Source organism: Meleagris gallopavo, chromosome 5 (assembly GCF_000146605.3).
Source record: "Meleagris gallopavo isolate NT-WF06-2002-E0010 breed Aviagen turkey brand Nicholas breeding stock chromosome 5, Turkey_5.1, whole genome shotgun sequence".
NCBI lineage: Eukaryota > Metazoa > Chordata > Aves > Galliformes > Phasianidae > Meleagris > Meleagris gallopavo.
The window spans coordinates 22,431,123-22,455,389 of record NC_015015.2 but is presented as its reverse complement, the minus strand read 5'-3'; the positions used below and the strand labels follow the sequence as shown (position 1 = coordinate 22,455,389).

Genomic DNA, 24,267 nt, shown 5'->3' with positions numbered 1-24,267 from the left:
AAAAAACAAAACAGACTTAGTTAAACATTATTTCTGTTATTATCTACTTAAGATATAGGAACACCTAATTTCAGAAATCAGACAAACACATTGATTCTTTATAAAAGCAGTCCCAAGAAAGGGCTATACTCTTTTACCCATAAAACATTATTCAATCTGTTCATGTAATTGAATTAATATCACACAAAATAGAATAATTACCTTAGTTTTAGAGGAAGCTCCTCCTACTTTGGCTTTTTTGGGATCAGGCTTGGATTCCATGGTATTTGACCCTGAATCTTCAGCAAGAGCTGGAAAAACAAAGATCATCCCAAACTAACAGGAAGCCTATTACAGATCAACACTGTTTTTCTGTTCTTAGAACAGAATAATAAAACTATTCATGAAGATAACGATAGTAATGTGTGATAACGCCCTTATCACACAGAAGTCAGAAGATTTTCTTTTGCATGCTAGCACACAAAGTTCCCAACATCACAGGACATCAAATTTGTCATAGTTTAAAACATAAATAATCATTAAAGTACTGTTTCACAAAAAACTCTTCTTAGGGGAATGTAAACCAACCCTTTTTTTTCAGTTATTTCCCAGAACTTGAGAGGTTACCTGATGCAGTTTGGAATTTGGCCGGAGCTGCTCCGCCTCCCACTCTGGAGGATGCTTTAGCAGGCGGAGCCGGTTTGGCTGGCATGTTGGCTTTGGCTTTTTCAAGCATGGCCAGTACCTGGTCTTTGGAAGTAGGCTAGAGGGCGGGAAAAGAAAATAACAGATATGGAAGGATTACTATTTCAATACATACCACAAACAAGAAGAACAACAGTACTCTGAAGCAGAATATTTTCTAGTAAGCTTCTTTCGTGGCACTTAGAACATCCATGCTTTCAGATCTTCCCATTTTGAGATGGGACACCTTGCCATTAGTTTATTTCTGGAAGATGTATATGAAACGAACTAGCAGTCTGTTCCAACTGAGCAGTCCTATGAAATTACTTGAGAACCTTGAGTTATTGTTTGAGTAAGCCATCTTCGAAGTATGTGTTTAAAGGCATACAGTTAGACAATAAATGGTAAGCTATCAGCAAATAGATTTCTTTCAGAAAAATACACATTGTGAATAAATAACAAGCTCTTAGTGATAAATCAGTTGTGGCCACGATCTTTCTGAAGTACAGAAAACTTGCAATCTCCTGACCTTGTTTTCAGCCACCTGAAGTTCAGTGCAGGCAAGACTTTCCATGACCAAATAGATCACAAACCTAACCATTTAATGTTCACTTATTCAAAGTCACATTAGCCACTCTTAGTCACAGCAATACCTTCAGCTTGCCGGTGGCTTTTGCCATCTTCTCAAAGCCAAGATGCATCATAAAGAATGGCAGGGCATCCTGAGCCTTTTTACGCACATCCCCATTTCGATCTTCAAGGCAGGAGTAGAGGTGAGGCACACATAAGAGCAGGTCAGAAGGAACAGAGCGGAGGGTAGGCAACTTGTCAGCCAACCAACCAAGAAGCTAAAAGTTTAAAAAACGTTTTTGAATAAGTGATTATTGATATTTGGAACATCTAACATAAGCCATAAGAGCATGAACAGTAGTCCTTTATTCATTCACACAAAGAAAAGGAAAAAACTATGTTTAGACAAACATACCCTTAAATAACATAAATGTAGATTTAACAGTAAAAAAAAACAAAAAGTGAGTACAGTATTTGAACGTGCAGCTACTTTAAAACTTGGAGCCTGGTCAGGTAAGACTGTGTGGGCTGTTTCTTCCTTCTGTAAGTAACACTGGAATTTCAGACTAGATAGTGCAGCTAATTAGTAAGTTGCACTTCATTAACCTCAATATATTAACACCTCCAGTTCTCGTCTTCATCACTACTGTGTTAATTTGATGGAAAACAAAACAGCTCTTCACCTCACCAAAAGAGGCAAAACCTCCATTTTGGAGGCACTAAAATCTAAGTTACAGCTAATCACACTAGGGGGCAGCTCATTACCCCTGTAAAGTTTTGTCAGCAAGAACAGAGAGTTGCCTCTTGTTTACTCATGTAATAGTTGTATTACGTAACATCTGTTTGCTTATATAAATTTAGTCCATAGCAAAAACAGTTATTTTGAGCAAATACACACAAAGAGCAATTAAGGGAAGCCTACCTCTTGTCTTAGGAAAGGATTTTCTTTTTTGAGCTCCTCAGATAGGTCTTCTCCTTCCAGCCACTCTTTCATGCCAGTTTGTTCAGCCCAGGCATTCACAGTTGCTAGTGCAGCAGCACGAACGTTATTCTGTAGCAATAACAAGATTTATGAATAATCCTAAAGAAGGGTCAGAAGATTACAACAGAAGACTCTACATCATAAATTTTGAAATACATTCTCATTCGCTACTTGAGAAACGTAGGATTCAGAATCTAATTTTGGTGACGCTATCACATACGGAAATAAGAAAATCATACCATATACCTATCATTTTTTAATAGTATGTTTAATAAACAGGCACAAAAGGTTATCTTTAGGAACACTTTGAACTTGCTATCTTAACCTTAACTCCTGAATGAAAAAATAGGTACAGATAAGGTTGACTTCTAAAGAATAAGGCTGATTTATGTAATGATTATAACTGGCTTAGCACATGCATCTAGCAGGACAAGAAGATTATGGAACCTGGTAGTAGTTTCAGAGCAGTCTCATTTCAGGTTTGTGAGCCAAGGTCTAAACAAGGACAGATGAGTCTCTTATTCAGTTTCTACCTTTAGCATTTTGATTTAAAAAAAAAAAACTTTGTCTTTTTTTGAAACAGTTATGTGAAATTGAAAGTCAGGTGGAACACGCGATTCTTAAAAAAAGAACTGTCAGTACAAACATGAGTGTACACATAAGAACAGATCACTCTCCAGTAGGCTGAGTATGAAGCAAGATGATACTAAAGCTAAAGGATGTGTGTTTGTGTAACAAATACATAAGATACATGTTACATTTGCACTTAAAATTGACTCAATTCAGGCACATACCCAGAGTCAGCATCCTTGCTAAAAACTCATCCACAGAGGGAAAGAAAATTTCTGTGCCAAATGCAAACAGGTACATTTGTCTACTTGCAGGTTACAGACTGGTTTTGCTTAATTATACACTGATTCTACTGCCAGCATTTTAAGTGTAGCTCAAAGATCTTCCTCATCTCCCTAAACACTAGCAACTGGATAAATCTTGCAGAACAGTTATTACTGCAATACTGTCTGGATGAGTATATAATCCTATATCAGTATCACAGCACAATGTAATTGTAATATCAGTAACAGTGGTATTATGCATTTGTATTGCACCTTTTGGTGATGATACAGGTTAATCTGAGTAGGTCTCATCCTTAAAAGTCATGTACTTGCGAGTGAAGAGAGCTTGCTGTTTTCTCATGATAACTTGAGGGGTGAATAGAAGAAAGAAACCAGCTTGCTCACAAAAAAATTAGTTCCTGGACTAAAACTTATTTTAGTGATTTTTTGTTCTTTTTTTTTTTAAATCTAGATCCTTATGCTAGTCCTCCCATTGTTTGGAAGTAGACCCAGTTTCACTGTTGTATTAAACATGACAATTTCTGTAGCACAATTTGTGCATAATCTCAGAACTGTGCAAAAGTTAATTTCTAGACGGTAATTTAAAATCTGTATCCTTGCAACTGCACCATGTAGTTTTGAGCTTTAAACAGAGATGATGAGCTCTTCAGTTCACATAATGGGGTGTCTGTTTTGTTAGCAGCTTTAAATCATCTCTGTGGCTTTGGACTTGCTGGATTTTAAATAGAACTTCGGCTCCTCAGAGAGATCCTAGAGAAGGGAAAGAAACTAGATACGGTGACTTACAAGTAGCACCAGGATAATACTTGTCCTCTTCACAGAATAAGCATGATTTCCAGCAGAAGGGACCACGAGATTTTGAGTGCTGCTCAACTCCATCTTCAAAATTGCCAGTACTCAAGGCATCAGCAATTCTTGGCAACCCTGACTAGTCTCCACATACCAAATGATTTAAATTTATTTTAAAGTGATACTCATCTATTTATGGCAGGAAAGACTTGCTGTCATTCCTACTGGTGCGTACAAACACATCAAGCTTTCTGACACAAAAAGGACAAGTGTCTTTTGAACTCCTTGCACGGAGTACTTCAGAGTTTCTGCCTCTTAAAGAAGGAAAAGAGTGAAGTCAATGCAGACACCACCAATACCAAGGATGCAGACGCATTAAGCATTGGTACACTGATGCATGTTGGCATGCAACATCAGCATGTTGTACTTCAAGTATCAGCACAGCTCGTCAGTAGACTAGAAGACATTTTGCTTTTTCATTTGTAGAGTCAAGAATACCACAGCTTGTTAAGAACTGGAAGCTGGCTTCTCTTGCTTTCAAATACACTCCTCAGAAATAGTAAAATAGTAAGCTCCATGAAATTGAAGCACAGAAGCAGTTACTTTCCCCTAGACGACGACCAGCTTCTTCAAATAAGGAGGGAACCCTCTATGTTCAATAACAAGCAGTTGATTAGAAGGTACTTGCTAAACCAATATCAGTTTATGTTGAGTGAGCTTTGGCTTTCAGAAGAGCAATGTTAAACTCCAGGCACTTCCACTGGAAGAGTTCATCTAGGTTTGGGGGAGGAAAAGGGAAGATGATTCTCCTTCTCAATCTGCATATAAATGCAGGCTTGTGAAACTGTGTCAAGCACCTTTCTCCTACTGGCACCATCAACACCATAAATAGTACTTCAGTAGGAATCCAGTTTTGACACACATCTTCAGCAGCTTTCCAAGTGGTTGCTTTTGCTGCTAGGAGGACTTCCAATTTCAACCTGCTCACCTATTTTCTGCACCTTTTACTACTCACACTCAGAATAGGAACATCTGAAATATCACCTCTGATGATTGCCTGTGAATTCTGGCACAAAATCGTTAGCATCTTCTCAAGCCTCCCTCTCTCCAGTTGCTGCAAATAGTTCTTTCCCATGGTCCTAGCTTTGATTTGAAGCAGTATCTTGACAAGCTCAAGGCTGACATTATACAAGCTTCAGTATAAGCCAGTGTCATATTTCAGCCTACACAGAAGTCTCCCACACAGTGACACAGAACAAGACAACACTGCACACTGGAATTCACACTGATACACTAAAAGAAAAGTTCTACAAGCAACCTTAAAGTCAATCAGGTTTTCTTGGTAAAGTAGTGTACTTTCAGTCTGAAAGTTCAGTTCACGTATACATAGTCACTGTGTTTCGTTTTTAAGATGAATTATGACTCCAGCTCCTGTTATTCACAAGCAGGAGAATATATCTCATGCAGAATGCATACCAAGGATACTTTATTTGGATAATAAATTGTCATGTAAGCAAGAACAACCCCGTTCCAGAAAAACACCATCACAGCTTGCATGAGCTCCCAAAGCTTTAATTACCATCCACATCTCAAAAGCAAACAGTAACAGTTATTCCCAGGGCAGTGAAATGCAAAAATGACACCAAGTTGGCTGGAAATGTTGATCTGCCTGGGGGAAACAAAGCCCTACACAGATCTTGGAAATACCACTTTTCTGAAAGAGTGGTCAAGCACTGGAATGGGCTGCCCAAGGAGGTGCTGGAGTCACCGATCCTGGAGGTGTTCAAGGAACATTTGGATTGTGTTGAGTGATATGGTTTAGTGAACACTATTGGTGATGGGTGGATGGTTGGACTGGATGATCTTGAAGGTCTTTTCCAATTTTAGTGATTCTGTGATCTGGACAGGCTGGATAGCTGGGCTGAAGCCAATGGGATGAGTTTCAACAAGGCCAAGTGTCAGGTCCTGCACTTTGGCCTCAACACCCCCAGGCAATGCTACAGGCTTGCGGCGGTGTGGCTGGAAGACTGTGTAGAAGAAATGGACCTGGGGGCATTGATTGATGCTCGGCTGAACATGAGCCAGCACTGTGCCCAGGTAGCCAAGAAGGCCAATGGCATCCTTGCTTGCATCAGAAACAGTGTTGCCAGCAGGAACAGGGAAGTGATTGTCCCTCTATACTCAGCTCTGGTGAGGCTGCACCTCGAGTACTGTGTCCAGTTTTGGGCCCCTCACTGCAAGAAAGACATTGAGGCCCTGGAGCAGGTTCAAAGGAGGGCAACAAAGCTGGTGAGGGGTCTGGAGCACAGGCCTTATGAGGAGCAGCTGAAGGAGCTGGGATTGTTAGTTTGGAGAAGAGGAGGCTCAGGGGAGACCTCATTGCTCTCTATAACTATCTGAAGAGAGGCTGTAGTGTGCTAGGGATTGGCCTCTTCTCTCATGTAACGGGTGATAGGGAATGGCTTCAAGTTATACCAGGGGAGACTTAGGCTGGATGTTAGGCTGCCCAGGGACGTGGTGGAGTCACCAACCCTGGAGATGTTCAAGGAACATTTAGATGTTATACTGAGGGATATGGTTTATGAGAACTATTGGTGACGGTTGGATTGTATGATCTTGTAGGTCTTTTTCAACCTTGGTGTTTCTGTGATTCTGTGAATAGGAGAAAGGTATGAGCATCTTACCTTACTGTCCCCAAGGACTGTAATGACAGGAATGCCCAAATTTTTCACATGCTGTTTGATATTGGGGCCCATTGCTGTTGCCAACTGCTGAAGAATGCTCAGCGTTTGTTGCACCTGCATATAAACAGAAAGACTCTGAATAAGCTACAGTTACAATCGTATGTGCAAAATTCAAAGTCACATGGGGAGAGTTAACACTGCTGTACATAAGCTTTTACTTCAGAATGCCTGCTCAGTGATATAGGGAAACTGAAAGAGGATGTATGGCAACCTACATAATCTTCTCCCTTTTTTTTTTTGTTTGAAGATTTTTTCATTAATACACTCTACTGGTTTCAAACTAACGGTTTCGTGACATTGCAACAGCTCTCAGCCATAAACTATTTCTCATTTCTGAACTGGAAATAGCTCAAGTAGGTTTTCAAATAACATACCAAGATTTTATTGGAGTCATTCAGACGACTCTTCAAAGCAGCAGGAAGTTCTCCTATGTTGGGCTGTATGAACTTGGCATCATTAATAATGCTTGCCACTTCATCTAGACCTTCTTTTCTGATCTTCCAGTTTTTGTCCCCAATCTTAGCCACTAGCTCAGCTGTGATCTTATCACTGTACAAAACAAAGAGTAAAAAGTCCATTTTCTTAGTTATATGCCTTCAGTATTTGAGTGCTTTAATAATACAGATTTACGCTTATAAAGGATGTCAATTAAGCTTTGAATTGCAGAGCAAATGTCTTCACGTTGTAGAATATAAATGTACCCAATATCTGTTCTTGGCAGAAGGTCCACAACATCATTCCCAACATCTTCCTGTTCCTCTTCCTCACCATCATCCCCACTTCCTCCACTGTGCCTGGAAATGCCACGAGTTGGGGCTGGTGCTGTCTGTCCTTGCATCTGCAAGCAACAAAAATTTACAACGGCTATGTTAGAGTTTGACATTAAAAATTAAGGCACTCGCACAACACAAATACACTATTTCAGCGTCAGAGACTTTAAAACATAATACTCCAAAGGAAAAAAAAACAAATCCAAAACAAGAGCTTTTGCAATCTGTCATAGGAAAAAAACTATTGGCATAGCTAGGAACAACGCATTTAGCTCATCAAAGCAGCTGCTATCTTAAGAAACCTGGTTCACTTAGAACAAAATCGAAGGTTATATCCACAGTATTAGTACACATTCCAACTACTGCTGTTTTCAAGTAATTTTAGTGATACTTGGTATTGAGAATGCTACACTTCATACCTTTTCAAATTCTGCATCGATCTGAGAGAGAAGGGCTGGCTTCTCATCCTCAAAAAACATTCGCAAAGGTGGTCCCACATAAAGATACATGACTCCCAGCAAGGTAATGGCAGAAGTCCTTACAGCCTGACAGAAAGGTGATAAAAAGCGCTCAGTCTTCACATTAAGGACTGATCAAAATTCTGGATTAAAATAAATTTTCTTACTGGGTTAGTTGCAGCAAGAGCTGTCTTCACATTACTGATGAAAGCTTTGACATTCAGCCTGTGGAAAAAAAAAAGTCACATTATTCCCATGAGTACATACGAAAAAACCAAAAGCAATCGTAGTATACTAAAAATTTAAAAAATGCGATGAGAATGAGAAATCACTGAGAAGCAGAAAATATTCCCACATTAATATCTTAAGTACAGGGTACAAATTCAATAGATCAGTTTTGGGAATAACCTGCTATGAAAGTCAACACAGTAAACTTAAGATAGTTAACATCAAATGCTATATATTAGAGTTGGAGAGCTTCTTAAATTACTACAATTCTGAGATTGCTAGTATTAAAATACATAATAAACATACATAATAAAAAGCATTTTTTTTGTAAACCTGTACCAGGATCTTGCTGAAAAAGGTCCGAATTTCAGAATCAGTAATTCACAAGAGAAAGAAGGAAGGTTTAGATTACCTAGCCTTCTATACCACCACTGCACAGCAACAGAAAACAGATGGGTCAACATGGAAGTTTCCTTTGTATGGTTTCAAACACCGCCATTCTATTATCATCTCCATTCATATATTACTCTGGTGGAAATATACTTTTTGTGGAATCTGTCTTAATATGAAGTGCTACTGAGAAAAGTTCCCAAGACTTGATCAACGCAACTACCCATTTCATGGCTGTTAAATAATCCAGACAGTCAAAGTAACTGCCTAAGCAATCAACTAAACTAGCATTTGATTGCTGATCCACCAATCAGAAATTTGTTCTCATAAGTGAATGGCACATTACTGTATACACATAGTAGAGAGCGTTCAATTAAGAGATAGGTGCTGAGAAACTAAGGAACATTACACTGGTGCTAATGAAGAATTTATTTTCTACCCCATCCAGCATCATCCATTGTGTTGGCTAAAACATCACCTAAAAATCTACCCCAGTGAGAAAAATAAGCATCCCAGTATGTATTTCTCCGTACTGTGCCAAACAAAACTATATTGTGATGCATCAGAGCATAGATGTACTAAAACACTATTACTCATCCCACTCCCAAATGTGTGGAAGGCTCTTCAGAGAAGTCCCAATGAGAAGAGATCTTTTAACAAAAGGATGTAACCTTACTACTCCTGTCAGATGCTTTTGTTTACATGTTTAGAACTGGAAGAGCAGCTGATAAAGTCAGTACCAGAGCTGAGAAAACTAAAAGTTCAGTGCACTTGCACTCTCAAGAAAGAGCAAATCTTCAGCCCAAGATAAAAAACAGATTGAAATTTCTCTTGGAAGACATACCCAGAAAAGCCAAACTCTTTAATTGCATTTGAGAGCCAGTTCAAAGTTTCCGACTGGTTTTTAGGGTTCTTTTGAGAGAAAGCCATAGCCACAACCTGGAACAGAAAAGTAAAGCTTGAGTTTTCATTGGCAAGCCAGGTGACAAAGAACTATTGTACATAAGTGAGTGATAATACCTGCAAAGACCAAGGTAGTGCAAATAAACCAAAAGAGCAGGGGGTAACAAACAAAGCAAAATTTGTTGTGTCACTGCAGCATAATATAACTGCAGCTGAAGTAAAACAGAAGTTATTAAGTACTAAAAGGCTTTCAGAGATTAGCTATATTACAGAAGCGTACAAGTGTTTTTCTTCCCCACTTTTACATTTTTTTTTATAAACAATATTTCAGAAAGGTACTTATTTACTACTCATTATTTGTTGCATTTAACAGCTATCTCAAGAGATACCTTCAAACTTCCCTGTGCTAAGCAACACAGGAAAACAAAACAACAACAACAAAAAAAAACCATGAAGACTGAAGACTTATTCCCTGAATTGAAAGAACACATTTGTCTTTAACAGAAGAATACTTTTGCTATCCACTCACCTGCTCAGCAGTCCATGGCAGCTGGCATGCCTCAGCTATTGCTGTCATGGCTTCTTTTGCATTGCTCCCACACTTCACATCACCAACCTTGTCTACAAGACCATCCAATACAACCTGTGCTGAAGTCTTGGAGAAGTTTCCTTTCTGTGCAATCAATGCAACTATATGCAGTTTCATCTGCATCACCTGGAATGTTCATAATAGCAAGGAAGTCATTCACTTTTATATATTTTAGATCTTTAAGAAGTGTGTATGTATTTAATGTAATAAATACAAATTGTATTTCTTCTATTAAATTGTGTCTACTCAAGTACATACATGCATTTGTCTGAGTATAAACTATATATGTTTATATAAACATTGTATGAATGTGTATGCACATTTTAATACACAATCAATAATACTGAGCAACCATTATTAGCTTTTAGAATTTATCTATACCTATATATGCATATACACAAACACCTATACAGATCTAGACACGTACAAGAGACTCCTGAAGCCACAATTGTAAGCAAAAAAAAAATCCGATTTTAGAGTATATATTCTCATTTGACTGCAGAGACAACTGTGGATGCTGTACTAAAGCAATAACATATATACAGCTAGGGTCTTTTTTCAGTTGGAAAAACAGCTTACATTAAGTAATAAAAATGAATTGCTACTTACTGAAATAAAGATGTATTACCTGAAAGTTTGTTTCCTTCCAACCAGGTTTCTTGGCCAGCATTCTTACTAGAGCTTGGCAAGGCATTTCACTTCTCTCCATAAGCTCAACAGCCTTAAGCATAAAAATCAAAAGTTAACCAAAAGGTCACAAATTGTGCAAAAAAGAAAAAAACACCAACAAACAAACAACCAAAAACCAAACATCCATACAAATGGAAATTACCTGAATTGTCATGCAAGTGTTTTCTTAATATTAGACTAAGCTGCAGAAATCCTTAGTATAAGAATTTACCTGAATAGCCTTGCTATAAGACCCATTCCTGCAAGGAGCTCATTTTAAAACACACTGAGCCAACATTTCAGTGGAAGTGTTCATACTTCTACACTTTGTTTATCCTTTAAGTGTATTTACAAGCACTTGTTGGCCATTCCAAATCTGGAGATGTAACATTTAATAAGTGGCCCATCTAGAAAGCTGACTACAAAGCAGAGACTAAGCCTTAATGTAACCCCCCTCCCAAAGGCATTCCACTGAGACTTTTAACATCCTCACATTTGAGCAAATCTGCTTAGGCTTTTGCAGCAGTATCTCAGTGCTGCCAGCAACAGCACTGTTTCATAATTTCAGTTAGTCTACACTTTCACTAAAATATTAAATCTCAATAGCAACTGCAATACAATGGTATGAACTACTTGTACATCAACAGCTGATTGCTTTTTGAATGCGAACTCAAAGATTTTATGATAGATACCACAGGAAGAAAAAAAGTCAGGCTTCACATTCCAACTTTTGTAGTACATCACGTTTGTAACTACATGAAGCCCTCATTACCAGTTATGAATACTAATATTGCTGTCATAAGTTTCAAACATTAAATATTTACAAACTGAAACTTTAACGTTATGATCAGTTGCTGCTTAAAATGCAACCAATGGGGACTTGCAAGCGTTTCTGCACAAATCATTGCAAAACCTGTTTAAATCCAGCTGTCCTTGAGACCTAGCTTTATAATTACTTCATATTTTTAATAGGCCTGTATGCATCCTCAATCCACGTACAAATACTTCTCACAAAAACATAACTACATCAAATTAAAAAGGTTACTGCACCACAGTTATGGAGTAAGAGTTACTTTAAACCATGTACGCCCCTGGTATTTTGCAAGTATTGTTTAACTCATCTGAAACAGTATACTGCTACTCTGGTATGCCTCTTTATAAGAGAGCTACCAGGCCTAAAACAAGCTGAAGAAATTATTTCTTGCTTTCTTCTCCCCCATTTCTCCTTTTATCAGTTGTTGCAAAACTCACCTTCTGAAACTCTTCCATGGAGGCAAGTCTCTCTTTCCAGTTACCACTGTCCAGCTGCTGGATACAAGAAGCTGGAAGGACAGCAGCAGCTTTCTCCTCACAAACTTCTATCTGCAGACAGATCAGAATAAGGGTAACACATCCCACAGGATTCTGTGTTAGTACAGAGAACAGAGCTGGGACATATAATGCACTTGAACAACTCCTGCTCTTTGATGCATTTACAAAATTTAAGTCACCATAAAACGAAAAAGTTCTGCTATAAGTTGAAGCATTTTATACAGTCTACAACATAGGGGCTCAAGAGTTTAGGAAACTGCTAAATCATACTGCAACAGAAAAATAATCCCTAAAAATTTAAGTTGTACAGTCAAAAATGATACCAGGTAGCCACTACTTAAAGAATCAAGCAAAGATAAACTGAAGTATGCAAGATAATTTTGTATGAAGTCAGGATTTCATAGCAGTTAATCAGGGCATAATGGTGGACAGGAGAAGACACCTTCCACATCCATCTTAATGGAATGAATTCAAGTTATTCTGAAAATGAAACATAGTAAGAAATTCTTTTGCATCTGTTACCTGTATTATTCTCAAGAACTGTATCCTCATTTTTGTGCTGTATATTATATATATATATATATATAAAATGGAAAGTGCTCACACTAAAAGACACTCCCTAAAGGTAGCTGACAGCTCAAAAAATTGCAAGTAGATTTTGTAAAAGAGCAAGTCAGAACTTAAGCAGTTTTTTGTTACTGTTCGATCCACAGATGGGGAATGAGATAAACTAACCTACTGAAAGGATATGGAAGGGAAAAGGTTGTTTTTTTCTGAAGTAGAAATAAAGCATCTAACCCATATGTATATAAACAATATGAATGACTCCATTAACACACAGATTTCCAATGTGTTCTTGACTCATTCCCAACTATGAGCAGCATGTAAGAAACTTGATTTAGTTTATTATTAGTTTGAAATCTGAAGCAGAATACATTAAACTCCAGAATATCATATTTTCAAGCTTTTAATGCCAGACAGCAAATCATATATCCTTCATTACATTGTAAGTAGTTACCTCTACCTTCTACATCTGTTTCTAATTCAGTAACACCATGACATTGATCATTACAGTAGCTTGATAATGTTTACTGCTTTTATGACCTGGCACCAAAACCAGTCAATACAATAGGTGCATATTTGCCAGAATATATCAAAATCCATTTTGCCAGTTATGAATTTTATTTAAATACACTGCTTTTCCTTATCCAAGAAAGATACTGCAGTGGAAAATGCAGCAGCTGAAGAACTATTTGCACAGAACACTATTTTGGATACAAGCAAGACACTTACTGAGAGCTCAGATTCAAATATCTCTTTGGTCTCAGGACCCTTCTTGCCTTTAGCTCCAGCACCTCCTGTACCCGCAGCTGCAGCTGGTTTGCTTTTCTTAGGTGGGCCCCCAGGCTAGAAAGGAAACACAAATTAGCAGAGATCAAACAGCTCTCCAACTCATCAGATTCTAAATGAACTGCTGTTTTTCCTATCTCCGCATTCTGACATCAAAATACACATTTGGAAGATGTATTTCTAGTACCATAACTGTCACATTTGATATTCAAGATAGCAACTAGTTATAGTCAATACAATCACAGACAAATACAACAGTCAATAACCTCTTGACAATCTCTTACTTTCACAGCAGGTGCTTTTTTCTGTGGTCCTGGCTTGGATGCTGCATCTTTTATTTCTTTATCTCCAGCAGTGCCTGAAAGAGCAGGTGTCTTTCCAGCAACAGGCTTGCCTTCTTTCTTCTCAGCAGCTCCAGTCTTTTTACCATAAACCAGTTCTACCTTCTCTGCACACTCTTTAATCTGACAAAGTGTTTCAAAAGAAAACAAAACAAAAAATGTAAAGAAATAGTAGCTGCCACAACGAGTTATAGTTTATCTTCTCAGCAGCGGCTCAAACTTTGCTATTCTAGAAACATTAAGTTGTTCAGTTATCAAAGTTTAGTTATCCTGTGTCACAGCAGTAATGTTAACTAGTCAATAGCATCAGCTCCTGTTATATTGCTCAATTCATTTTCTTAGTTCAAAATGAAGCATGAAGAGTTAAGAGAACCCCTTCCAGATGCAAATGCTCTAAAGATTAATTCTTAGCACAGTGATCAAGTCATCATTCCAACCTGTTAACTTACGCAAAAGCACAACAACTTTGTGTAGGGAAGTGAGGATTGAATATCAAATTCCATCTTAAAATATAGAACTAGGTCAGGGATTTAAGTCACAAATGTGAGATTTGTTTTAGAGAAATAAGAGTTTGGAAACCAACCCCCCCCCCACCCCGACAACCCAACCCAAACCAAAAAAAAAAAAAAAGAAATCAAGCCACTTCACCAAGTCTTAAAGCCAAACATGCATTGTATTAAAGAATGAGAAGGTGCAGTGTTTGCATATCAATACATTTTAGATACTGAGTCAAAGAAAGGATTCTCAATAATTAAAAATTTTTTAAAAATGACTTTTTCCAGACTTCCTGCTCCAACAGTAACTTCTAAGAAAGACATGTTTTCAAAACAACTGTGGAAAACATTGACTAAAGTACCTGCTCTCATCCTCTTTACTGAAATGCATTTTACATGGATAAATTGAGCATTTTGTATTTCATAAACTCACCCGATCAAGCTTTAGTTTGTCAACGTCTGCTAGAAAAGGATTCACAGCTTTCTCTCCAGCAACCTTCAATGCAGTGCCTAATGCTTCAAAACCAGCATCTCTTACTTCAGGAGCAGAATCATTGATATGCTGCCAAGAAATACAGCACGCATCACAAAGTTTGCAGCTCACGTCTAAACAAGGGTTTAAACTCACGATTTGTATAAATCTGTTCCAACCTTTTAATAAAATTTACAATCAATACAGAATAATACTTAGTATTCCATTCCATTATAGAAAAAAAGAAAAGTTGTCTACTTCTGTTTCTTCATATCCTGATCTACTGTTTCTCAAAGGCAGGTAGCTTCCCATCCTTGGATCTCTCACACAGCAAGAAAAGGGAGAATATTTTAGCTTTAATGAATACTGAAACACCATAAAAGTTTAAGAAATTTAAAATCCCACAATCCTTTTTCAAATCTCCATTTTAAAAGCCAAGGAACTTATCCAGGCAAAAGAAATGGAAACAGAGTATACAGATTTTGATCACACTGGAAGTTCTCCAGTGTACATGTAGTCTACGCATCAACAGAAGTTTTCACCCATGGCAAATTAGATGCAACACTCTAATAAAAGTTTGCTAGGAATATCTGCAAGAAGCATTTGTCAATGTCCAGCAGTTAAATAGTTAGAAAACCAATGTCTTTATTACAAACTAAGTGACTTTCCAGTTTTAGAGATAGTTTAGTCTCTTCTTAGCAACTTCTACAACCAAGTCATCTTCCACTTTGATACCAGTCAGAATTCACTGACAGCCATACAGTACACAAGCTCTTCAGCCCCTGCACTATCAGATGTCTTTCTCCCAAAACAATCTCATGCTTCACACCAACACTTCAAGTCAGTATCAGAGAAGTACTAATTCCTTCTGCTTTTTTACCTTGAGAAGTGCAGCACAGAAAGGTTTCAACAGACTTTTTGGTAGAGTAGAAGGTGTGCAGTGACGAAAGCTTCTTGCAATGAAAAGGGATGTCTGCTGCTTAATTGTTGGATTTTTGTTGTCCATCACTGCCAACACATCTTCACTTATGTTCTGCAATGTGGTCTACAGTGAGAAAAAAGTTACTAGTTTCAGTAAAGGAACAAAACAAAAAAAGCAAATAAAAAACACCAATTCTCTGACAGTGGGAAAATTTTCAGTTTTACTTACAGTAAGAAAGATTGCATCAATGGCTTCCTGCAGTGCTTGAACTACCTGAGGTTTCTTCTCTTTGAATTTCTCTAAGATTGTTGGAACAACCTGTGGAAGAGATAAAAAGAAACAAAGTCAATCCACTCTTCGCTACCATAACTGTAAAACATGAAAATTTGTTCCCTGACGTTTCACAAAGAAGCAAAGCAAATAAACATCTCTCCTGCCCCATTGGGCATACAACAGCAGGATGAACTAGTCTATTCCAGCTTTTCTATTCAATCTATTAATAAATAATGATTTTTGAGTAGTTGCACAGAAAAGCTAAGAAGAGGCAGGTATTTAAATTCACAAGTTATCATTCTGGATCTACTGGTGTGAAATATAGAGAATTGATAGGAAACAGTTCCACAGTAGGACGCTGTGTTCTCACTTGAAGAATCCAAGATTGTGTGTATACACACACAGTCCCATTTCCCAGCTTCCTCACAGCATTCAGCACTACTGTCCAAGATGCTCTTATTTGACTAGAACACTGTCTTTCCAGCTGTGAAAGCCTGAACCTTTTCTACAGTGGCATCCCTTCCAAGGATATTTTTAGATTTATCAAGTTGAAAAAGCACACCTGATAAACCACACCACACTGGAGCTTCTCTGCAATTTACACCCAATAAAGCTTCTCAGTCAACCAGATACAGCTGACTGTTCAGTGTGCTGGTAATACGAGGAGGTCCACTTAACTATGGTCTCTATAACCTACACCAGTAGTAACATAACAAAAGAAATTCTGATGTTTAACCAGAGACATGCAGAGCTTTTAGTTGTGAAAAGCAGGCTACCTTCAACATTTCTGTAGGCATATCAGAGTTGACAGTTTAGAAGCTGTCAAGTTACTCGTTATAAGCTCTTGCATAATAGAAAACAGGTTTTCCTACAGATACCTCTTTCTACACAGAACTTGACTACAAGATCTCAACCCATTATGGCACTGTGACCAAGGCTCAGGTGGCATCTTTGTGTTGCTAACCCTTGCCAATTCCTGTTCACAAAGCCTCAAGCACTTCAAAATAAATAAAAATAACCATGTTCCTCATAACAGACAGTTTTCTTAATGAAATTATCTTTGCCCAAACTTTCGTTCAGAGTTCAAGAGACCTGAAGACTTTGAAGCAATAACATTCAGTAACTTCACAACTCACCACAAATCATAACACTAATATCTGCCAGACACAATTTCTCCACTTCCCTCAGCTTTACCCTCAGCTCTCCCTTATGTATCCTCTTATGTATCACAAGAAAATTTAAAGTCGAGCAGCTTAAAGATCACAGCAACAGTGACTCTCTTGAGAAAAAAGTGAGATAAATGCAAATATTTCCACAGCTTTCTTGGTAGTATTTTGCTAAGACAAGAGATGCAAAAGGAGAGAAGAGTATTAAACTAGATCACCTGAACATTTTGGTATCAAAGAAAACTCAGTAGTTTGGCTGTTCAAAGCAGGTAACAAAACAAGCAAAACTAAAACTAACAATTATACTTGATGGCACTGCTAGGTAGACCTCAAGCTCAGAAATGCTTCCTCCACCACCATGTGCTACAAGTGCATTTCTGTGGGTGTACCTCCAGCATGAGGCAATATAAATCAAGTTCATCTTATGAAAAGTGAACTCAGAGTAGTCTTCGTACACAAGATTCATTGTACCAGTAAGCTTTATACCACTGAACATGAATAAACACTGTCCTTTTAACCTTAAGCTGCAAGAGATTTCACTTCTTAATCCACCAAGGTGGAGGCAAATCTTTGTGATACTACAAAGATGTACCTTTGATAAATGCCAAGCCCTGACAAATAAAAAACAAACCCCTCCCCCAGCCCCTAATGCTCCCTGGTGTCCAGCATCAACAACAACAACAACAAAAAAAATACTCTTACTTACATGTCCTGCATATTGTCCAAATTTCTTTCGGAGGCCAGAAGCCAGTCCAGCAAGGCATTTGGCAGCTAAAGCAACCAGCATAACATTTGTATCCTTTCCAACAACCTGAAAAGGAAAAAGTAACAAAAGGTGAGAGACTTCAGGGACTCAAATCTCTTATATGGTCAGCAGGGTACAGATTATCTTAATCAAAACTTTTAAACACAAAGAAGTTATATAAAAAAAATAATTAAACCATAGCCATATGCTGTGTTTCATTACCTTTTTGAGAACTTTCACCAAGTCTGCATAGTCTCCTGATTCTAACTTAGGATTTTTCACGAGCACTTCCACAGCTTCTAAGGCTTCTTTCCTTTCCTGCCATTTTTTTGCTTCCTGAAAAGCAAATCATTTAGATTAATTTATAAATCTAAATAGCCCTAGAGAATCTTATTTGCCACAAACCATAGATTTTAGAGCTCAACTCTATTCAGAGAAAACCAAGATCTCTTAAAGTTTCCTTAAAGCTCAACATCAACTGCAGTGAAAGATGAAATAAAATCCTTTCCCAGGATGTATCTCAGCTCCTTGGAATTACAGCTTTCTTGATGGTAAAAACCAAGATTTGAGACTTATTGAGATTTATTTATGAGACTCTGTTATTGCCTATGCAGCACTATAGTTTATGTTGCAAAATGCAAGTCTGTCTTTAGACTCATTAGCTCTACATGCCACAGAATTAACCAGAGGTATTAAAGTTTATGCTTACTATTTTCTCATAGAAATCCTTCGGAAGCTTTGAAAGAATTTCTACAGCTTCAAGCAACTCATATGCATCTACTTGTGGTACTGCTTCTTCCTCATCATCATCTCCTGCAATAGAAGTGAAAAAAACATCAAGCTGCACAGTAAGTGCAATTTCAAGCACACTACTTTCTAAGGCTCACTTACAAAACAGTGTCAGCAATTGTGAATTTGCTATGCCAAAGGATAGACACTTGATCACGTAAGGTTCTTACCCTGGCCATATTCTCTGGTGATGCAATGCATCCCATGTTCTCTATCAGTTTGAATGGAAGAACCTTTACAATTCAATGCATTTCTCAATAATATACCCATAATAAGCTCCCCAATGGAGTAGAGAGATAGTTTACCTCCATCTCCATCTCCTCCAGCTGCCTGCTGCTGCTCAAATTTTGCTTTCAGCTCCTGTTGGGAACGCAGGAACCTGGTCTGCTTAGGAGCAGCTGATGACACTTTGACCCACTCTTCTTCCAGTTCCTTTAGCTGTCAAAGGAAAAGAATCATAGTATCCACAACATTTTGTGCATACCACAGACAAGAAACCCCTCAGAAAAAGCACCGGAGATTTCCCATTACAAGTTTAAGACGCTGCTAAATTTTAAGTTCTTTATTTTGCCACCAAAGAAGCGACTTCTTCACACTCAGTGTTCAGAAGTTTTTGAACAGATGTACTCACATAGAGCATCAAAAACAAAAATGCTAATGCCAAGCATTTACTTCAGAACAAACTGTAGAATGGTCAGGCCTCTAAAGGTTTAAAATGTGACTGGTTGAACATGGAGAAAGATTCTTGTTATAGTTTTAATATCTGAAGACAGGGCTAAGACAAAACAAACACCTTGAGTTATATTTGACCAGGCAGTTTAAGAAATAAACAACAGTTCTGCCTTGCTCCAGAAATCTACTGCTTTCCGCAAAACAAAATTAATACAAGTGGATAGGAAAGAAAGAAAGAAAGATACATTAGTAATGTAGAAAGTTTTAAAATAACGGAATGTTCCAGTTATCTATCACAACATGATAACACTTCCTGCAGTGGAACTGTTATCATACAACAAAACAAATGCTGTAAATGCAGACCTGACCACTTTCAGTGCTGGGGGTCTTTTTACACCACTAATTATTTGCCCTTAGGTTAGGCCTCCGTGACAAGCTACTCTACTTTTCTAAATGTCCTCCTCAGATCCAGTACAAATGAAACAGAATTTTGTTGTCATCCCTTTAGAAACAACAAAGAGGGACTGAAGTCTTCAGCTGTGTTACAGGAAACTAAAAATAATGCCTCATTAATGGAAGATTCCAGCTTTGACAAACAACATGGGATCAGGGCTAGTAAGCACACGTTTGTGTAGAAGTTTTTCTGGTTACAGCATTATCTTCTACCTACCTGAACAGAATTTATATTCTGCAATGGAGGTCTCAGAGCATCCCTGATCCAACGGTAGATCTCCACAGCAAGGAGTTTGGCTTCATCTCGAACGGCCTTTTCCCGAGACTCAAACAGTTTTGGCAATACTTTAATGATTGGCTTCAGTGAGATTATTTTTGAACCAAATTCACTGAAAGTTAAAAACATGGAATAGCATCAGAGTCCAAATGGGAGACACAAAAATTAAAAAAAAAAACAAAAAACTATGATGTGCGGTCAGTACATGCAGAAAATGTTATTTACTCAAATCCTTGTTTCTTTTTATACTATTCAGCTACTGCACAATTAAAAGAATATTTCCCCAATCATAATTACTCTCCCCAAGCCAATCAGAATTACAATACCAGTCTCTGCTAAAATTATTTCAAAACATTTAATCCAAACCATTGCCTAAATCGGTTTCTTTGCCAAGAGAGGGGAAAAAAAAAATAAATAACGTCCTTAGACTGAAATTTACATGACCTACTTTTTTTTTTTTAAAATCAGAATAAATAGAATCTCCTTTGTCTATCCTTGGAGGCAAACTGCAGTAAAAGCATTAGTCATTTCGCCACTTGTTGCACTAGATAATTATAGTAAGCCTGGGTCATCCTCACAAAAAATACACGTGTTAAAATGTGCGCGACTGAAAGGACACACAGAACAGGTTTCCCCAGCCAACCTTCCCTGTCAGCAGATTCTATACGTTGTTGAACTTGCACACATTTTTCAATCACTGTTGAATGAAAACAAGTTTTCTTTAGATACCCATAGAAATACTTGAAGAAATGTAGCTGAAGAAATGTCACATCAGAAGCCACAGAATACCGACTCAGGATAATTCTTCTTTCTTGAGAGCTCTAAATTAAACTTTCTAGTCACACTTCTGTTTCTGTTCAGCTAAGTACTTCATGAAAAAGCTAGTAAAAAAAACAGCTACTGAAAACCAGAAAGTTGCGTATCTAAGTTCTAAAAACGTTACTGCTAGAAGCTTTATTATAAGTCTCACTTTATGAGACATGTGAGGTAATAAAACATGCAAAAGAGGCTCCAGTATTGGAAGTAACAATTCTAAAATATGAACAAATGAGTGGCACAAGCTTGTTTTTACACCACAGTTAAAATAAGGAGCATACTAGAAAAAGGGGCTATCAAGAATGAGAACTTAAAGGAACAGCAGACTACACCAATTCTTTTAACAAGACAAGGAATAAAAAAAAACTTCAGCATAAAATAAAAAACACTGGAAGCTTAACTAGTTATGTATCCAAGTTACCCACTTAGGTACAATACATAAATCTTGCTATCAATGCAGAAACTCTGAAGGCACAATTCTAAAGCTTCTAAAGCAGAAGATGAATAGAGCTCCATGACATAAATTGACCTTGCGATCTAAAACATAAAACACTACATATAAAAAAAGGTATGTTTTATAAACATGGTTGGTAGGGAGATACTGAGGAAGGTTACACCATTTTCTAATTATACCATACTGTTAAAGAGATAAGGCAATTTAAAATAGGTAAAATATGTTCTTAAAAGTAGGACGTTCAGAAGAACCTAAAATAAAGCATTGCTTACAGCACTTATGTAGTGAAAAAAGAATCATCTATGCACATACTTCAGCAAATTCACTACCAGATATCTACCATAAGGTATTCTTGATCTGTATTACAGTGTTTTCACACTAACTACTTTTTATTATTATTATTTTTGTAGGAAAAGGTATTCTGGCCTCACTAATACCAAAATTATCAGCAGGAAATTCACTCAGAATGAAACAAAAACAAACAGATACTGCAATTCTAATCCTGAAACCAACTACCCTATCTTCAATATGATTTGGTTTTTAGAAAGTATTATCAGCTGCTGTTTTTAAATGAAGAAATTTTATATGGACAATGGAAATTGACACAGACAGCTGTTAATAAAAATAAACTTAGGTGTAACAAGCACTTAAAAAAAAACAAACCAACAATGCAGTCAACCGAAGGTGCATGCATCAGTGAGGAAAAACTTGAAACAAACCACCACCAAAACAAACAATGAATTTCAGCTTTCCCATCACTGAGTTTATCTCAGCTATTCAGAAGAGTTGTGATGTTCTCCCAACTGTTGTCACCTTAAAAATAATCAGTTCAGTAAAGACCGCCTGCTAAAAACACTGGATGGATATACGTTCTGCTGGGGTGAGGGAGAGAAAGCAGCAACAGTACAAATGCTACAGCCCCAAACCTAAAAGCTTACCTTAGTGCTTTCCTCAGTGTCTCTATACATGCAACTATGATTTTTGGGTTTTTGTTGTCGAGACCCTTTAGCAATTCTTCTTGTACTGCCTCCCCTTTCTCAATTTCTATGTACATAAGACAGATATCTATACCCAGCTCCTTTGCTCTGGCTTTTGGCTGATTGAATACTTTATTTACAACTCCAGAAGCTACTTCTCCCGTTGTCCTGAAAGATGAGAGAAAAGTTACCTTTAGAACATTTAAGTGAATTGGTTATTTTCCATCATTATCCACAGACAGACGCACACACAACATCCAAAACATCGATGAAAACTCAGTCATCGCACAGTAAAGCCTAAGTTAACTTTGAAGGTTACAACCTTCTGTAAAAAGTGATTTTATTACCCTCTAGTTTAATCAATAGAACTCCTTTACATTGAGTGCTATTTTGCATATTCCTAATACTGGACTACACCAGATTGTGAATACAAGACCTTATCTCAAAAACACAAACATTAATTCAGCATCTCCAAGAACTGCATAGATTATAGTAACACAACACTGGTGCACAAACAGAAAATAGTCTGCTGGGATTATGTCAAAGCTCCCAATACACTCAATTTATACTACTTGTGAATTAAGGGGCCTGGAAATGCTGTCAGATACTCAAATTAAGGTCTTAATTAAAAAAATATATATTTAAAAACAAATCAAGTCACTTAAAGCCAGTGGATCAAAGCATGAATGAGGTCAATTAGGTGCTTTTATTTCACTCCCAGGAGAACATTATTTCATGGGATAGATAATGCAAAATACTAGGAACATCCTTTGAAGAAACAGGCAAGTATGCAGATTCAGATGGATTAAATTGGATACACCATCACAAACATAAGTACACTTTATTTAAAAAAATAAATTACACGAATATCTCCTAGGAAAGATGTTTTCTATACATACACACTGTTTCAGCCAAGCAAGAGGAGGGTTTCCAGCTCACAACACCAACTCAGTGTTTCAATTCTCTACCATTTCCAAAATCTTTACCACTCACTTTTCTTACAACATCATTAAGCATTACATAAAGCAACTTCTGATGAATTAACAGGTACGTGGAATCCATCTACAAACCTACTGCTCAGCAGGTTTTATAAATCAGAAAGCAGCTTCTGTTCTCAACATTTCTCAACACACCCTAACTGTTCACAACCCCTGCACAATTTATCTGCAGACTTTCTCAGAGAGGGACATAAAACTCATAACAGCTTACTGATAGCAAGGAAAGGCTACTTACTTCCCAGCTACATGAGCATTTTCAACATAAGCAAGTGCTGCTTCCAGTCCTTTCAGTTGTGCCACTGCATTGGAGTCCGTCACAAATTTCTTTATTAATCCAAGGTATTTGGACCATTCAGGACTCTTCTCATCATCTATCTTCTGGAAGAGCTTAAGGGCTTCTTCGTAGCCATTTAATCTGGCTTTCCACAGCTGGAAGTAGAAGTCAAACATTTAAGTGTTGTGCTAATACAAACCTTAACTCACCAATCTCAATCACCTTAATAACCTTAATCTCACTAAAGTACTTCAATCATAGCTGTAAGGGTGCTCAGTAAGCTGGCATCTGCAAAATTTCCCTTCAGTAACTACACGAATACTGTGCAACATGGCAGAATACCCACTGCTTTCCTGTCAATAATGACCCAGAAAAAGAGAGATGTTAGTATTCCTCGCTGCTCTCCATCAGCTCTAGCAACTACCACCAGTGAGTAGGTGGGAGCCCAACAGTACTTTCAGCTATAGATGAGTAATACATTCACATGAACAAGCATACTCATCTTTAGGCTCACAAACTTACGCCATCTAGATTATCACACAACTAAACTCTGCTTCACAAGTGTTACTTGACTGTTTCAGACCTTTTACACACACACACACACACACACACAGAGCGTGGCTACAAGAATTAGTCAACTTTGTTATGATTAGGTACAGGAATATCATAGAAGTATTACAGCACAGATGCACAGCAAGCCAAACCCAGACAGTATCTCCCACCTTGTGTTCACACTTCTGGTCGATGGGCAGTTTCATCCACTCACTGTCGTCCCCCATCGTAATTCAGGTTCACTCTACAGTTACAGCAATTCCTGTGGACAGAGACAAGTTAGAACACACACACAGGCAAAGTTCTACTTCAGAAAATTAAC

At 37.6% G+C, this 24,267-nt stretch overlaps 1 protein-coding gene across 2 annotated transcripts; it reads right to left on the bottom strand.

Annotated features, from left to right (window-relative positions):
- Positions 1–132: 132 nt before the first annotated feature.
- Positions 133–24,267, bottom strand: CKAP5 (cytoskeleton associated protein 5). Of its 2 annotated transcripts, XM_010711359.3 has the most exons (26): positions 24,116–24,267; positions 23,355–23,548; positions 22,083–22,289; positions 19,815–19,986; positions 18,778–18,910; positions 18,393–18,496; positions 17,906–18,019; positions 17,645–17,749; positions 15,728–15,817; positions 15,458–15,622; positions 14,539–14,667; positions 13,555–13,734; positions 13,214–13,327; positions 11,861–11,971; positions 10,569–10,661; positions 9,881–10,066; positions 9,293–9,387; positions 7,998–8,055; positions 7,792–7,917; positions 7,304–7,440; positions 6,977–7,151; positions 6,543–6,656; positions 2,156–2,284; positions 1,317–1,511; positions 607–742; positions 133–290 (listed from the first exon to the last, which is right to left on the bottom strand). In XM_010711359.3, exons 1-26 carry the CDS (start codon positions 24,170–24,172, stop codon positions 148–150), a joined length of 3,462 nt encoding a protein of 1,153 aa, XP_010709661.1. In that variant the 5' UTR covers positions 24,173–24,267; the 3' UTR covers positions 133–147. The 2 variants fall into 2 exon arrangements, with proteins under 2 accessions (XP_010709661.1, XP_019471101.1); XM_019615556.2 differs by lacking the exons at positions 133–290; positions 607–742 and having other exon boundaries at positions 1,305–1,511.

Coding starts and splice junctions, on each gene's coding strand:
- CKAP5 (XM_010711359.3), bottom strand. CDS start 24,172: ATGGGGGACGACAGTGAGTGGATGAAACTGCCCATCGACCAGAAGTGT. Junction 13,735..14,538: donor ACAAACTAAAGCTTGATCGG/GTGAGTTTATGA, acceptor ACACTTTGTCAG/ATTAAAGAGTGTGCAGAGAA. Junction 7,441..7,791: donor TCGATGCAGAATTTGAAAAG/GTATGAAGTGTA, acceptor TGTTGCTTGCAG/ATGCAAGGACAGACAGCACC.